At 47.7% G+C, this 15710-nt stretch overlaps 1 protein-coding gene across 1 annotated transcript in view; it reads left to right on the top strand.

Moving 5' to 3' along the window:
- Positions 1–15710, top strand: part of LOC310820319 (uncharacterized protein) — a gene marked incomplete at both ends in the record, with an annotated part of 62103 nt that overhangs the window by 21492 nt on the left and 24901 nt on the right. Inside the window, one exon of the mRNA XM_083691901.1 lies at positions 9474–9650. Within this exon, the coding sequence (XP_083548027.1) occupies positions 9474–9650 (177 nt within the window). The remainder of the gene's footprint in view (positions 1–9473; positions 9651–15710) is intronic.

Below are 15710 nucleotides of genomic sequence, written 5' to 3'. Positions count from 1 at the left end.
CACGTCTCCAGGTCGAGACCCCCTGGTATGAGACGTTGTTGTCCACCATGTTTTGTGCTTCAGCATCAGGCTGGACGGTGATAGCTGCTGCCCCACCGAGTGTTATTGAGCTGTTTGGTCCAGGCAACAGGGGTAGGCGGGGGTGGTGGGAGGGGTTGGGGGAAGGGAGGGGGGAGAGAGAGAGAGAGAGAGCAAGCCTGTGGACAAAAAACACCAACATAAAGACCTTGTTTTTCAGCTGTGTCATTTTCAGGACTGGCTTCAGCTCCTCGGCCTGTTCACCAGTGAAAGGAAGCCCTTTGACAATCGGAACACTGCATTCATAGGAAATAAACATATACTGCGCAACAACAACAACAACAACAACAACAACAGCAACAACAACAACGCACAGTATCTCAAACCTCTCCGGTGCACCGATGCAAAAAAAGTGCTGAGCAGAGGGAACCTGGCGTTGGCTCTGATGCTGCGCCCGCATACTCAGCAAAATCTATTATCTCCCTATAACAGGGGTCTGACTCTGTTCCTGGTTTATGGAAATGGATTGGGATGTTTTGTGATGTGTGTGCGTTTGAACCTAAGCATCTTATCGATGACGTACCAATTCAGTTTCAGACATGATTACTCCTGACAGAGGAGGCGCTTTATTCAAATTGGCATCGGGGCATTTATGTTCAGCATCGCTTCTGGTCATGATGACGGTGCATAAGTGGAGACAGCAGTGCAGAGGAAGTCATCTACTGTAGTCGTGGTAGTGATATTCATAGTCATAATAGTAGTAGTAGTAGTATAGTAGTAGTAGTAGTGATATTCATAGTCATAATAGTAGTAGTAGTAGTAGTATAGTAGTAGTAGTGATAGTAGTAGTAGTAGTATAGTAGTAGTAGTGATAGTAGTAGTATAGTAGTAGTACTAGTACTAGTAGTAGTAGTAGTAGTATAGTAGTAGTAGTAGTATAGTAGTAGTAGTGATAGTAGTAGTAGTAGTAGTAGTAGTATACTACTAGTAGTAGTAGTAGTAGTAGTATAGTAGTAGTAGTAGTAGTAGTATAGTAGTAGTAGTGATAGTAGTAGTAGTAGTATAGTAGTAGTAGTGATAGTAGTAGTATAGTAGTAGTACTAGTAGTAGTAGTAGTAGTATAGTAGTAGTAGTGATAGTAGTAGTGATAGTAGTAGTATAGTAGTAGTAGTAGTACTAGTAGTAGTAGTGATAGTAGTAGTACTAGTAGTAGTAGTAGTAGCAGTAGTAGCATTAGTAGTAGTAGTAGTAGCAGTATAGTAGTAGCAGTATAGTAGTAGTAGTAGTAGTAGTGATAGTAGTAGTAGTAGTAGTAGTAGCAGTAATAGCATTAGTAGTAGTAATAGTAATAGTAATAGTAATAGTAATAGTAATAGTAATAGTAGTAGTAATAGTAATAGTAATAGTAATAGTAATAGTAATAGTAATAGCATTAGTAGTAGTAATAGTAATAGTAATAGTAATAGTAATAGTAATAGTGGTAGTAGTAGTAATAGTAATAGTAATAGTAATAGTAATAGTAATAGCATTAGTAGTAGTAATAGTAATAGTAATAGTAATAGTAATAGCATTAGTAATAGTAATAGTAGTAGTAATAGTAATAGTAATAGCATTAGTAATAGTAATAGTAGTAGTAATAGTAATAGTAATAGTAATAGTACTACAGCAGTAGTAGAACTAGTGGTCATTCACTGTCACATCTGAATAGAAAGGTGTTGTATAGAGGTGTTGTATAGAGGTGTTGTATAGAGGTGTTGTATAGAGGTGTTGTATAGAGGTGTTGTATAGAGGTGTATAGAGGTGTTGTATAGAGGTGTTGTATAGAGGTGTTGTATAGAGGTGTTGTATAGAGGTGTATAGAGGTGTTGTATAGAGGTGTTGTATAGAGGTGTTGTATAGAGGTGTTGTGTAGAGGTGTTGTATAGAGGTGTTGTATAGAGGTGTTGTATAGAGGTGTTGTATAGAGGTGTTGTATAGAGGTGTATAGAGGTGTTGTATAGAGGTGTATAGAGGTGTTGTATAGAGGTGTTGTATAGAGGTGTTGTATAGAGGTGTTGTATAGAGGTGTATAGAGGTGTTGTATAGAGGTGTTGTATAGAGGTGTATAGAGGTGTTGTATAGAGGTGTTGTATAGAGGTGTTGTATAGACACAAGAAGAGACATGAATCTGGTTGAACAGGATATCATGTCAGCTCTAAATTACCTTCCTATCTGCACCATTCCAAACGCAGCTGAGAGGGTTGGAGAGGCGGTCGGACAGACCTTCAGAAAACAAACGTTTTTTTGTTGTCATCTCTCCGGCAGCGGAATGAAGAGGGAAATAAGACTGTGACATTGGATAATCCCTCCAATTCAATCAGCCCGCTCTCTCAAAGCACACCACGCCACAGCCCTGCCAGTGCATCATCCTGTCAAGGACCATCGCCTTTTACCGCCTTTTACACACACACACACACACACACACACGCACACGCACACGCACAGGCACGCGCACACACAGAGACACACGCACGCACACACGCACGCGCACACACAAAGACACACACACGCACACTCACACGCACACAGACAGAGACGCACACACACACACACACACACAGATGCAAGCGTGCACGCCCGCACACACACACATGCACAAACACGCACACACAGAGACACACACACACACACACACCGCCAACTGTTTGATGACCACTTTCTTTATACGTCACCTTCTACCATAAATGAATTGCTCCGCAGGGTTTGAAGCGGAGCGACAAAAGATGAAATGAAAAAGTTTCTTCTTTCTCCCTCTCCGGCTGGGGCTCTTACCATCAAGGGGGCGGGACTGTACTTGGCGTTCTGAAGACAGAGAAAGAGAAAGAGAGAGAGAGAAAGAGAGAGAGAGTTCTGTCGTTTTTTTTTTTTTTTTTCCACTCTCCTTACTTTTCCTCTTTGCTCTCTCTTTGCTCCCTCTCTCTCTCTCTCTCTCTCTCTCTCTCTCTCTCTCTCTCTCTCTCTTTGCTCTCTCTCTCTCTCTCTCTCTCTCTCTCTCTCTCGTGGGTCTCCGGATCTGACAGATATCTGGGGAGTTGAGCGCCACGATGGCAGCGGCGGTGTTGAGGCAGGCGGGCAGAAAGGCAATATTAGCTGGAAATTGGAAACAATTCATGCGTGTTGTTTTGGAATGAATTGAAACCTGGAACCCCCCTGTATTGATTTCTATGTTATTTTAACACCACCACCCTTCCCCCCTACCTTCCTCCTTCTCCTTCTCTACCTCCTCCTCCGCCTCATTTTGATTCTCTTCCTCCCCTTCTTCCCATCCCTCTCTCACTCCTCCTGGCCCTCCTTCATTTCCTCCCCCCCCCCCCACTTCCTTCTCATCCTCTCCTCTTCCTCCTCCTTCAGTTCTTCCTCCTTTCACCCCTCTCCTCCTCCACACCCCTCACTCCTCTTCTCCTCCTCTCCCCTCCCCTCCTCCTTCCTCACCCCTTTTCCTCCCTCTTATGCCATGGTTAGAGTTGGTCAGATGATGGATATCTGTGACCTTCCACCTGTCGTCTAGAGGTTCTGGTACATCTGACCTGTGAAAACCCACTTTCTCTGGTTCTACCTGACAGCTGTAGAGGGCATCGAGATGTGTTGTGTGTGTGTGTGTGTGTGTGTGTGTGTGTGTGTGTGTGTGTGTGTGTGTGTGTGTGTGTGTGCTTGACAGTGTATATGTGCATGCATGTGTGTTGTACTGTGAGTGTCTGTGCATGTGTGGGTGTGTGTGTGTGTGTGTGTGTGTGCGCGTGTGTGTGCTTGAGAGTGTATATGTGCATGCATGTGTGTTGTACTGTGAGTGTCTCTGTGCGTGCGCGTGTGTGTGTGTGTGTGTGTGTGTGTGCGTGCGTAAGTGTTTGTTTATCTCTGTACGTGTGAAGGGTAATCACGCCATCAGAGAACAGCGGAGTGTTTCATGTCCCATGTTCCATGCGGGCCTCCTATTAACCGGTGTTTACATCCCATCAACCACTATTTTCCTGTCCCCATGGATACACCAGAGAATGGCCCTCCATCCGTCCAATCTTCTGTCACTGCCCAGCAGAAAATCAAACACATTCACTCCAAAGATAACGTGCTTGGTCTGGAATAGCAATATTCCCTCTTTTGAAATGTTTGCATAGCTTTCATCCTTAACGTTGGTAATAAATCCTTTGGGGGTAGGCAGCAGATAGCAACCGTGAAGAGAAAGTAAAAGAAGCACGCTGGAGAATTATGTTGTACGTTGGCTCCATGTGATAGCACTATACCCCCCAGCAGACCAATTTTGCGGCAATTGTGTGTGTGTGTGGGGGGGGTGGGTGGTGGTATATGTGTGTGTGTGGTTGTGGTGGTTGTCTGTGCTATGTGTGTGTGAGTGTATATGTGTGTGTGCGTGTGTGGGTGGGAGGTGGTTATCTGTGCTATGTGTGTGTGTGTGTGTGTGTGTGGTGGTTGTCTATGCTGTGTGTGTGTGTGTGTGTGTGGGTGGTAGTTATCTGTGCTATGTGTGTGTGTGTGTGTGTGTGTGTGTGTGTGTGTGTGGTGGTTGTCTGTGCTATGTGTGTGTGTGTGTGTGTGTGTGTATATGTATATGTGTGTCTGTGTGTGTGTGTGTGTGTGTGTGTGTATATGTATATGTGTATGTGTATGTGTGTGTGTGTGTGTGTGTGTGTGTGTCTCTGTCTCCCCTGCGGTCTCCTCAGAGGGCGTTCTATAAACAGGCGGCGGGGGTTGCTGCACAGCGGTGGGTTTTCGGGAAAGCGTCGTTGCCGTCGGTGATAGATGTATATTTAGTGGGACTGTTTCTGCACCAGTGTCGTGCGGCTGCTGATGTATGGGCCAATAATGGCTGGGCGTGGGGATAAAGGATGGTCTTCTTCAGCGTGGGCGTGGGGATAAAGGATGGTCTTCTTCAGCGTGGGGGGGGGGGGGGGGGGGGCGTGTGGGGGGGGGGGGGGGGGGCGGATAACAGAATCCCAGCCGCACATGCTATTAGGAGCCTCTCCACCGCTGACGATAATTAAACAATATTTCCAAATCAGGCTCGTGGCTGACAGCGGAAAGCGGGATGGATGGGATATTTGTGCGCTGCGCGGCGGGATGGCGTTTTGTGGCGGATAATGCATTGTGGGAATAATCGGGAGGCCTTTGGTTGTCAGTTGTTTTGGGAATGGCTAAATAATGTGTGGAATTAACATGTGAATGCTGCTATCTGTCGTTGCATGTTACTCTATTCTCACTCTCTGTCTCTCTCTCTCTCTTTCTCTTTCTCTCTGTCTCTCTCTCTCTTTATCTCTCACTCTCTGTCTCTCTCTCTCTCTCTTTCTCTTTCTCTCTGTCTCTCTCTCTTTATCTCTCACTCTCTGTCTCTCTTTATCTCTTTCTCTCTCTCTCTGTCTCTCTATTTGACTCTATCTCTCTGTACTGTATATATATATATATATATATATATATATATCTCCCTCCCTCCCTCCCTCTCTCTTTCTCTCTCTCTCTCTCTCTCTCCCTCCTTCCCTCCCTCCCCTTCTCCTTTGACTATTTCCCCCTCCATTCCACAATCTTGTTCTTTCCATCCTTGTCCCAAGGCAATGAACACAGACTTTGAAGGAGAGAAGGCAATATGAGAGGAGGGGAGGGGGCGAGGCACGGGAGACAGAGGAGAGGAGAGGAGAGAGAGGAGAGAGGGAGGGAGACGAAAAAAATACAGCAATTAACTTTGATTCTGGTCAGTCCCAGATCTGTGTTTAAACTCCATCTCAGTCCTAGAGCATTTTTCCAATCTGTCCTTTCTAACCTTCCTCTCACCCGCCTCAGAGAGAGAGAGACTAGTTTGTGTGTGTGCCTGTGTGTGTGTGTGTGCCTGTGTGTGTGTGTGTGTGCGCGTGTGTGTGTGCCTGTGTGTGTGTGTGTGCCTGTGTGTGTGTGTGTGCGCGTGTGTGTGTGCCTGTGTGTGTGTGTGTGTGCGCGTGTGTGTGTGCCTGTGCCTGTGCGTGTGTGTGTGCCTGTATGCCTGTGTGCGTGTGCCTGTGTGCCTATGTGTGTGTGTGTGTGTGCCTGTGTGTGTGCCTGTATGCCTGTGTGTATGTGTGTATGTGTGTGTGTGTGTGTGTGTGTGTGTGTGTGCGCGTGCATGTGTATGCGTGCCTCCTTCTATGTGTGTGTGTGTGTGTGCGCGTGCATGTGTATGCGTACCTCCTTCTATGTGTGTGTGTGTGTGTGCGCGTGCATGTGTATGCGTGCCTCCTTCTATGTGTGTGTGTGTGTGTGTGTGCATGTACAGTGCTTGTTTCTCCTGAAGAGAGGGCAAAAGGGAGAGCGGGCGTTCATATCAGCGAGTGTTAGGGGTCAGATCGCCCGCTTCTCTGACATCACTGTCAGCAGCAAAGGTCAGCCTCGTCAGTGTGGAGCCAGAAAGCTGACACAAACACTCCCTCTATAAGAAGCATCTCGCTTCCAATTCACTCAATACTCCCGACCTCTCTCAACAATAGAGTCCTGTTCCGCACAATTTTATCATTTAAAAGAAAAACGTCTCAGACAAAAATCAATGCGCGGACCTATCTGACCATCCCTCGGGCGGCTGCGGTGAGATTAAATGGAGAGTGAGTAATGTGATGTGTACATGTTCAATGGTTGAGCCAGACTTGTTTTTTCTATCGCCATGGCGTCTGCGTCTGCGGCTGCGGCTGCATCATCCACGTGATTTGGGGCCGTTTGTGACTCTCGGCGAAACTGTTAAACCGAAAAGTTTCACTTTCGCGCTGACATTGTAGAGTGACCCGTATATATATATATATATATATATATATATATATATTTTAAAAAACGCATTAAATCTGGCCGGCTGATTAGGTACCGACCGAGCACACACACACACACACACACACACACACACACACACACACACACACACACACACACACACACACACACACACTCTCACACACACACACACACACACACACACACACACACACTCTCACACACACACACACACACACACACACACACACACACACACACGCTCTCCTGATGGCGGGCACCTCTTTTTTCCAGGCTGCTACACACACACACACACTCATGCTCACACACACACACACACACACACACACACACACACACTCCAGACAAACACTCAGGAGCTCTGGAGCCACTCTCTCTGTCTTTCTCTGCCTTAGACAATGACCTTATTGCAAGGTTGCAGCTCTTATGAAGAGCCTCTTTGTCCTCCTCTGTCTTTGTCCTCCAGTGGCCCGGCAGGTCACCCGGGAGGTGAAGGAGAGAGAGAAGGAGAGAGAGACAAAGGCCTCCTCTAATTATCAGGGTACACACACCTCCCGCTCCACACACCTATTTGAAGATGTCCAGAATGTTCACCTCAGTGACCCAGTGACACCTCTCACTAGACACTATGGCAGTGTGTGTGTGTGTGTGTGTGTGTGTGTGTGTGTGTGTGTGTGTGTGTGTGTGTGTGAGTGAGTAAGTGAGTGTGCGTGAGTGTGCGTGTGTGTGCCTGAAACACACAGTACATGAGCTATGCTTAAAGAGTGAGTCGTCACCCTGGGGAAGGGAGGGATGGAGAGAGAGAGAAGAGAGGAGGAAAGAGAAAAGAGACTGGTGGCAAGAGATAGTAATGAGGGAGAGGGAGGGAGAGAGAGAGAACGAGAAAGAGAGAAAAGGAGGGAGGATAGAGATCGGCAACAAAGAAAGAGTCATGGCTGAGAATGAGAGAGAGTGAGATACAGAGAGAGAGAGACAGGAAGGGGAATTATAGGATACTGTATGGGAGGGAAAGAGAGACAGTTTAACAAGGCTCTGGTATTCATTTGCTCTGAAAGGCTGAAAGGTAATTAAAAGAGACTGACCTAATTACCAGGAGTGCTGGGACTCTACTAATGCCCTTCTCTCTGAATGGGACTATCATACTGCCATTCCCATCCCTCAGGCCCCCTCTGTGTGTGTGTGTGTGTGTGTGTGTGTGTGTGTGTGTGTGTGTCCAAGCATGTGTGTGTGCACGTGTGCATGTGTGTCCGAGCATGTGTATATATGTGTGTGTGTGTGTGTGTGTGTGTGCATGTGTGTCCAAGCATGTGTATATATGTGGGTGTGTGTCTGAGCATATGTATGTGTATGTGTGTGTGTGTGCATGTGTGCCCGAGCATGTGTATATATGTGTGTGTGTGTCTGAGCATATGTATGTGTATGTGTGTGTGTGCATGTGTTTCCGAGCATGCGTATGTGTGTGTGTCCAACCGTGCGTGTATGTGTGCCTGTACGTATATACAGTACCAGTCAAAAGTTTGGACACACTTTGCCAAGAGTCTGCAAAGCTGTCATCAAAGCAAAAGGTGGCTACTTTGAAGAATCTAAAATATAAAACATATTCTGGTTTGTTTAACACTTTTTTGTTTACTACATAATTCCATATGTGTTCCTTCATAGTTTTGATGTCTTCAATATTAATTTACAATGTAGAAAATAATACAAAATAAAGAAAAACCATTGAATGAGAAGGTGTGTCCAAACTTTTGACTGGTACTGTATATATATATACGTGTGTGTGTGTGTGTGTGTTCTGAGCATACAGTATGTGTTTATCTTGTGGCCATTGTGAATCCTACAGTGATGTGGACAGAAGGAAAGAGTAGTGATTAGTGATGACAAGCCTTTACTCGCTGGACAGCAGTGTTCCATGTTAATGGAAACAAAATGGCTCATCTGGAATGCTGTTTAATGGCTGACTCTGATTCGCTGGGCCATTGCCATGAGAACTAATAGGAATGTATTCTCCCACTGGAGCAGAGGTTGACGGAACAGATAATGGTTTTGAGGTGAATATATGGTGAAAATCACAGCCCAGCACTGCAAAGGTAACAACATTAATCCTGCTATCCTCTGACAGGCCTCCTTCTCTCCCTCTCTCTCTCTCTCCCTTTCTCTCTCTACCTCTGTCTCTCTCTCTTTCTCTCTTTCCCTGTCTCCCTCTGGTAATGACACAATTCTCTGTGAATCTATGACACTGCAATCACTCTGCCTCTTTACCTCTGTATCTATCCATCGCTCTACCTGTCTCTCTGTGTCTACCTCTAACCCTCTCTCTCTCTCTCTCTCCCTCTCTCTCTCTAACCCTCTCTCTCTCTCCCTCTCTCTCTCTCAGTCTCTATCAGTCCCTCTTTCCTTCCCTTTTGCTGCATCTCTCTACTCCTCTACTCCCCCCTGCTTTACAGTATAGGCCTATAGAAATAAACAATCATTAGGTGTGTGTGTGTGTGTGTGTTAGAGTGTGTGTGCATGCATGCATCTCAGTGTGTGTGTGTGTGCCTCTGTGTGCGCGTGTGCGTCTGTGTGTGTGTGTGTGTGTGTGTGTGTGTGTGCTCCAGTGTCTTCCTGCCTCCATCCACAGGTCCTGTGTGTCTCTCCTCTTATTTACATCTCTGCTTCCTCAGGCCTGTTCCCCAGGCCCCATAAGGACCATACCAGTCACCGTTACGAGTCACACAATACCCACCGCACCCAGGGCCTGGCCTGGACCAGCCTCCACAGACCCAGCCACCTGACAGCCTGGAGTGGGGCTGAATTTAGATCTCCCCCTTACCCCCTCCCGTACCTGTGGATCTCCCGTGGTCCGTGCTTTATAATTGGGCTTCTCTCTCAGAACAACAGCACACAGGCACGTAAACAGGTACACACACACACACACACACACACACACACACACACACACACACACACACACACACACACACACAGGTTTTTAAAGGGCCAGTGTGTTCTTCTTGTGCGGAAGGAGCAGGTAATGAGAGAGGGGGGAACAGTTCAGTCCGTGCCTTCTTACTGTACCGGATATACTAGATGAGATGTTTTGGATGTTTTGGATCAAAGTAGCTGCTATAATTGTTTGTTCTCCCTCTCTCTATCTTCCTCACAGCCCCTCTCCTCTCCTCTCCTCTCCTCTCCTCTCCTCTCCTCTCCTCTCCTTTCCTCTCCTCTCCTCTCCTCTCCTCTCCTCTCCTCTCCTCTCCTCTCCTCTCCTCTCCTCTCCTCTCCTCTCCTCTCCTCTCCTCTCCTCGCCTCTCCTCTCCTCTCCAGTCTGTCCAGGGTCTTTCTGTCCCTCTAATATCCTGCCTCTGGTTACTCTGAAATATGATGCAGAACCAAAATACCCAAACAGCACTGTGTGTGTGCGTGTGTGTGCTTGTGTGTGTGTGTGTCTGTGTGTGTCTGGGTGTGTGTTCAGGGATCCCAGCTCATACACACAGAATAACTAATAAGCAACTGGGTGATTGAAAGATGAGTCTCTAGGAAAGGAAGGAAGGAGGAGATGGGAAAAAGGAGGATCTGAGAGAATAGAGGATTCATCAGAAAAGGAGAGAGGGATTAGGGATGAGAGGGGAAGGTGCAGAGGGAGGGATAGAGGGAAAGAGGGAGGTCGGGGATTGACTGTGAGTTGAATGGGATTGGACCTCCTGAGTGGGGGCCCCCCTCAATCCCCCTGGCGAGTGCCTGACTAGCATCTCAAACATCCCTCTCTTCCAGCTCCCTCTCCCCTGTCTCTGCTCCACCTTTCTGGACCTCCTCCCCTCCACACCTCCAGCTCCCTCTCCCCTGTCTCTGCTCCACCTTTCTGGACCTCCTCCCCTCCCCTCCACACCTCCAGCTCCCTCTCCCCTGTCTCTGCTCCACCTTTCTGGACCTCCTCCCCTCCCCTCCACACCTCCAGCTCCCTCTCCCCTGTCTCTGCTCCACCTTTCTGGACCTCCTCCCCTCCCCTCCACACCTCCAGCTCCCTCTCCCCTGTCTCTGCTCCACCTTTCTGGACCTCCTCCCCTCCCCTCCACACCTCCAGCCTCTCACTCCTTCTCTGCTCTTGTATGGTTCTGTTGTATCCTTTCATTCTCTCTCTCTGTCTCTGTGTGTGTGTGTGTGTGTGTGTGTGTGTGTGTCTGTGCGCGCGTGTGTGTGTCTGTGCATGTGCATGTGTGTGTATGTGCATGTGGGTGTGTGTGTGTGTGTCAAGCCTGCACTCCTATGGATCTAAAGATCAATGAATGAATACCGTAAGACAAACTGGTCACAAAACACTGTTAACACAATAAACAAGCCCTCATACATACAACTCTACAGTCGGCTGCAAACTATCAGACACTTTTGCATTTAATCTTTCCTGACAACCGAAAGCAATGCCTCAGGTGACCTAACCTCACCCAGAACACCTATTATTCACCAATCAGGGCCATCGTAAGCATGACCTCCTCCAATCACAGCATTCCATATCTATCATCTATGACCTGTGTCAAATTTAAAAAATAAAATAAAATTAACCTCTTAAACTCCATGCCTTATTTGACTCATTGCCGCCTGAAAAACAGACACAAACGAAACCGCTTCTAACACGAGAAATATGATGATCAGATGCAGGAGCCGGATGCCGTTTGGTAGGTAACGCCTGGAAGTTGTGTGTGGATCGTGCTCAGATCATAGTTCAGAATGACGTACGACACGGGACAAGGAGATAAAGTCAATGATAACCAAATGAATACTCAAATTAAAGCAGAATTTGGGCCCAAGTATGGGCCCGTGGAGCTTAAGAAGTTAAAATAACTCGTCCACTGGCCAACTGAGCAGCAAGGTGACTTTTTGTTGACTGAGACACAGTGTTGCGTGAGAATGTGCTGTCTGACTGTGTGTTTGATCAAAGGCCTTCATCCTGGCATAGACCGCGGTGCGAGAGGCAGGCTGGGACACATCACCGCTTTATTTTGAGTCATGACAACCCTGTGCTTGAAAACAACATGAAATTGCTGCTGTTCCGTTCCACGCTGTCAAATCGCTCAGGTAAATACCGCGTCATTTGAGGTGGAAAATGGTCTTTCAGTCTCCTGGCTAAAGGTATTTTCTGGACGCTGAAAACTGGGTGTCTATTCCTTTGACAGACATTCACAGATAAAGTATGCATGTACACACGCCCACACAAGCACACACACACACACGCCCACACAAGCACACACACATACAAAAGCATGCACGCACGCACGCACCCACGCACGCACCCTGAAGCAGTGTAAGTAAGTGTTTGTGACCTTTAACCTGAGTGTGAGTGGTGAGAGTGTTGTTCCCTCCAGGGGAGTCATGATGAATCTGGGATTTACCATCAAGTCTACAGGGATTCATATAGGCCAAACTCTCCTTCTCTCCCTCTCTCTCTCCCTCTCATTCCTCTCCTCCCCTCTCTCCCTCCATTCCTCCCTCTCTCTGTCTCCTCCAGTCCCTCTTCATCTCTCTCTTTCTCTCTCTCCGTCTCTACCTCATTCCTCTCCTCCCCTCCCTCCCTTCATTCCTCCCTCTCTCTGTCTCCTCCAGTCCCTCTTCATCTCTCTCTTTCTCTCTCTCTCTCTCTCCATCTCTACCTCATTCCTCTCTTCCACTCCCCTCCCTCCATCCCTCAGTTGTCTCCTCCAGTCCCTCTCTCTCTCTCTCTCTCTCTCCCCCTCCCTCTCTATTTTCCTCCTGCTCTCGTCGCCCCGGGTGAGAGAAATTAAATAAATGCAGAGCTCTTTCCGGGGAGAGCTCATTTAAGTCGACCTTTCGTTACAGAACAAGAATAAAAGAAAGATGAGCTTCTTACAGGACCCAACAATAACAAGCCCATCAACACATCACGCTCTGCCCCCCCCGACCCCCCCCCCCCCCCCACCCCCCGGCTGCCTGAAGAAGCATTATTACGAGCGCTGTTTTGGCAGCATATCCCGAGAACAATTTAGATACATTTTTATCGTTTCAGCACTTCTGTAATGATAGCGAAGAGACGGACAGCGAGCATCTTTCATCTGGTTATGTTCTTGTTCGTGTTCATGTTCGTATTTGTGTGTGTGTGTGTGTGTGCATGTTGAAACCTTGTTGGCTATCTCAAGGGCCCGGGCCGTGGAGAAAGCCTCTGAAGGAAGGACCCTAAGCTCTGGTTCAACTCCTGCTGCCTCCTTCTCCACCTGGGGAGGGCAAAGGGCAGTGTGCTGGTGTGATGGCCGCGGCAGAGCGGGGAGAGAGAGAGGCTGTGCGGTCTACAGGTGCTGTGGGGTAAACGTTTGATGTGGAGCTTGTGGAGGGGGAGGGGTGTGTGTATGTGTGTGTGTGTGCGTGCGTGCGTCTGTATGTGCGTGCGTCTGTCCGAAGTTGTGCGAGTGTGTGTGTGTGTGTGCATGTGTGTTTTGTCTCTGTACGGGACAATGGGGCTCCTGAACAGTACACAGGTGTCCTCTGTCTCCTGCGTCTCCCATTACTGTCCTGCAGAGAGACTCTGGATGTCCTCCCAACAGCAAACCCATGGAACAAAGTCCTCACACTGAGAATCAATAGTATGTTTGTGTGTGTGTGTGTATTCCCTACCTGCAGGCACACAAACCAGCGAGATCTACATTTTCATTTGTTCTTTTTCTTTTGTATTGCATGCCACTGGCTTTTGGAGAAAATCTGCACCAAAACTGAATGTCACAGCAAGCTGCTTATTGTCCTGCTGCTCTACACAACACAGTACATGCTTTTAGTCTGAGAGGGAGGGAGAAGGGGGGGGGGGGGGAGGGAGAGAGGTAGAGAAAGAGAGAGGTGTGGAGAGAGGTAGAGAAAGTGAGTAACAGAGAGAGAGGTAGACAAAGAGAGAGGTGTGGAGAGAGGTAGAGAAAGCGAGAAAGAGAGAGAGAGGGGGAGAAGAGGAGGAGAGAGAGACAGAGAGAGACAGAGACAGAGAGAGAGAGAGAGACAGAGAGAGAGAGAGAGAGAGAGAGAGAGAGAGAGAGAGAGAGAGAGAGGAACAGTGAGTACTGTCAGTGTAACCACACCAACATGCCACATTGTCATAATCCGAAAAAACACATTTCTCCCACTCTCATTATCAGTACAAATTATTCATTCTTCATAGGTTCGGATAAACAATAAACCAAATCCATCATATTTCCCCGTCATCTGTCAAGGCCCGCAGAGAGTAGCATTGTTCCTCTCCATCGCTGGACTGACAGATAGGCCACGCTAAAGGGCTAACTCTGCAGCATAGATTGTTGATGATGGCCAATAATCTCTCGGTCCATAGCATGAATGAGAGGCCTGGGGGGTTCAGTATGGGAAAGCTAACTATAGAATCCCCCCCCCCCCTTCTGGACTGCGTTACTGTACTATCCTACCTGGATGGGGGAACAGAACATCCTCTCTGGATATTTCTTGCTCAGTTTCGAGGATGGCGGTTGGAGGTCCTCGTTAGACCGCTCCTCCACAGCGCGCTACAGCACAGCACAGTCGTCTCCCGATTGTGCCGCATTGATAGGTTCCCTGAAGCATGACTTAAAATATCCTCTTATATAATGACTTTCCTCTATTAACAAAAGGAGGAAGGGGAGGGAGGGGAGGGGGGGGGGGGTGGTGGGGGGCGCATCATCATCATCATCATCTCTCTGCGTCAGTAAAACTATCAAAGGAGGACGACCGATGCTGACAGTCGCCGCAGGGCCTGGATCGAGACAATTGAAACTTCATCGACCGGGGAGACAATATTGCTGCATTTGCACTTTGAATTTTTATTTATTTATTTTTTTTAATAAAAAAAAAAGCGACACAAAAATAACTTCACTGTCAAGCGCCAAAGCTTAGGCAGTCGACAGACACAACAGCAGAAGCAGGGGAGGTTGGTGAAGGTAGAAACCAAAGCCGCATATGATCCTCAAAGACACTAGTAGTGTGAGTAGTAAAAAGTTGGGGTGGATTGCTGGTGGGGGGGTGCAGGGCGGGGGGAGTATGAGAGGACTTTTTTTTTTTAAATTTAATATTTTTTATTTTTTTATTCTCTCACTTAAATCAGCATGTTGATGCTAATGGCTCTGGGCTTGAAGTCCCTCAGCACCAAACAACAGAACGTACAGCCGATAATATAGGTAGTATATGTAATTGGGATAGCAATTAGAGCACTTATTTGTTAACATCCTCATCTTCTGCCGTTCGAGGCTGCATGAATCATGGAGGCAGAAGAGTGGGGTTGGATTTATGAGTAGCTTTTCATTTATTTACCAACGATCGCTCTTGGCCCTGCTCCCGGCTCTTAGCGGGGTGTGTGTGTGTGTGTGTGTGTGTGTGCGTGCGTGTGCGTGCGTGCACGTTTGGTCTTGCCAGATTGCTAATTAGTGTTTTTGTGAAACGCCAGGCGGGGAGGCGATCTGCAGACGCGCCGGCCTCATTTGGCGCATTGAAAGGCCTCCCGTCTCCGTTCCTCAGCGGTGTGAGTGGCGTGCGCTGGCGGCGGCGGCGGCCTCACAAGACACCCCCGCTTTGCCGCCCGCTGTCCTTTCACACCGAGGCCTTCGTCTGGGCTCCCAACACCAGATGACTTTTAAAGTGTGCGTGTGCTTCTCGCTTTAATTTTTAATTAAAATGGATCTCCACCTCGTCAAAAAAATGGGAGGCATTCAGGGAAACAAAAAAGGCTGTTTTGAGGATGATCTGTTTGAGACTCAAAAAACACATTTTCACATTTCACTTGCTCCCCTCTACCAACCCTTTACTCTCTCTCTCTCTCTCCCCCTTCCTCTCCCCCCCCCCGCTCTCTCTCTCCCGCCACCCCTCTCGCTACAGAGGTAGTAACTTGGCAACCAGACAGGAGTGTGTGTGCTGGTCCGGGTGGGTTTGGAGTCATAAAAGATTCATAG

Source organism: Argentina silus (genome assembly GCF_951799395.1).
Source record: "Argentina silus genome assembly, chromosome: 20".
Lineage (NCBI taxonomy): Eukaryota > Metazoa > Chordata > Actinopteri > Argentiniformes > Argentinidae > Argentina > Argentina silus.
This window is presented reverse-complemented; position numbering and strand designations above follow the sequence as displayed.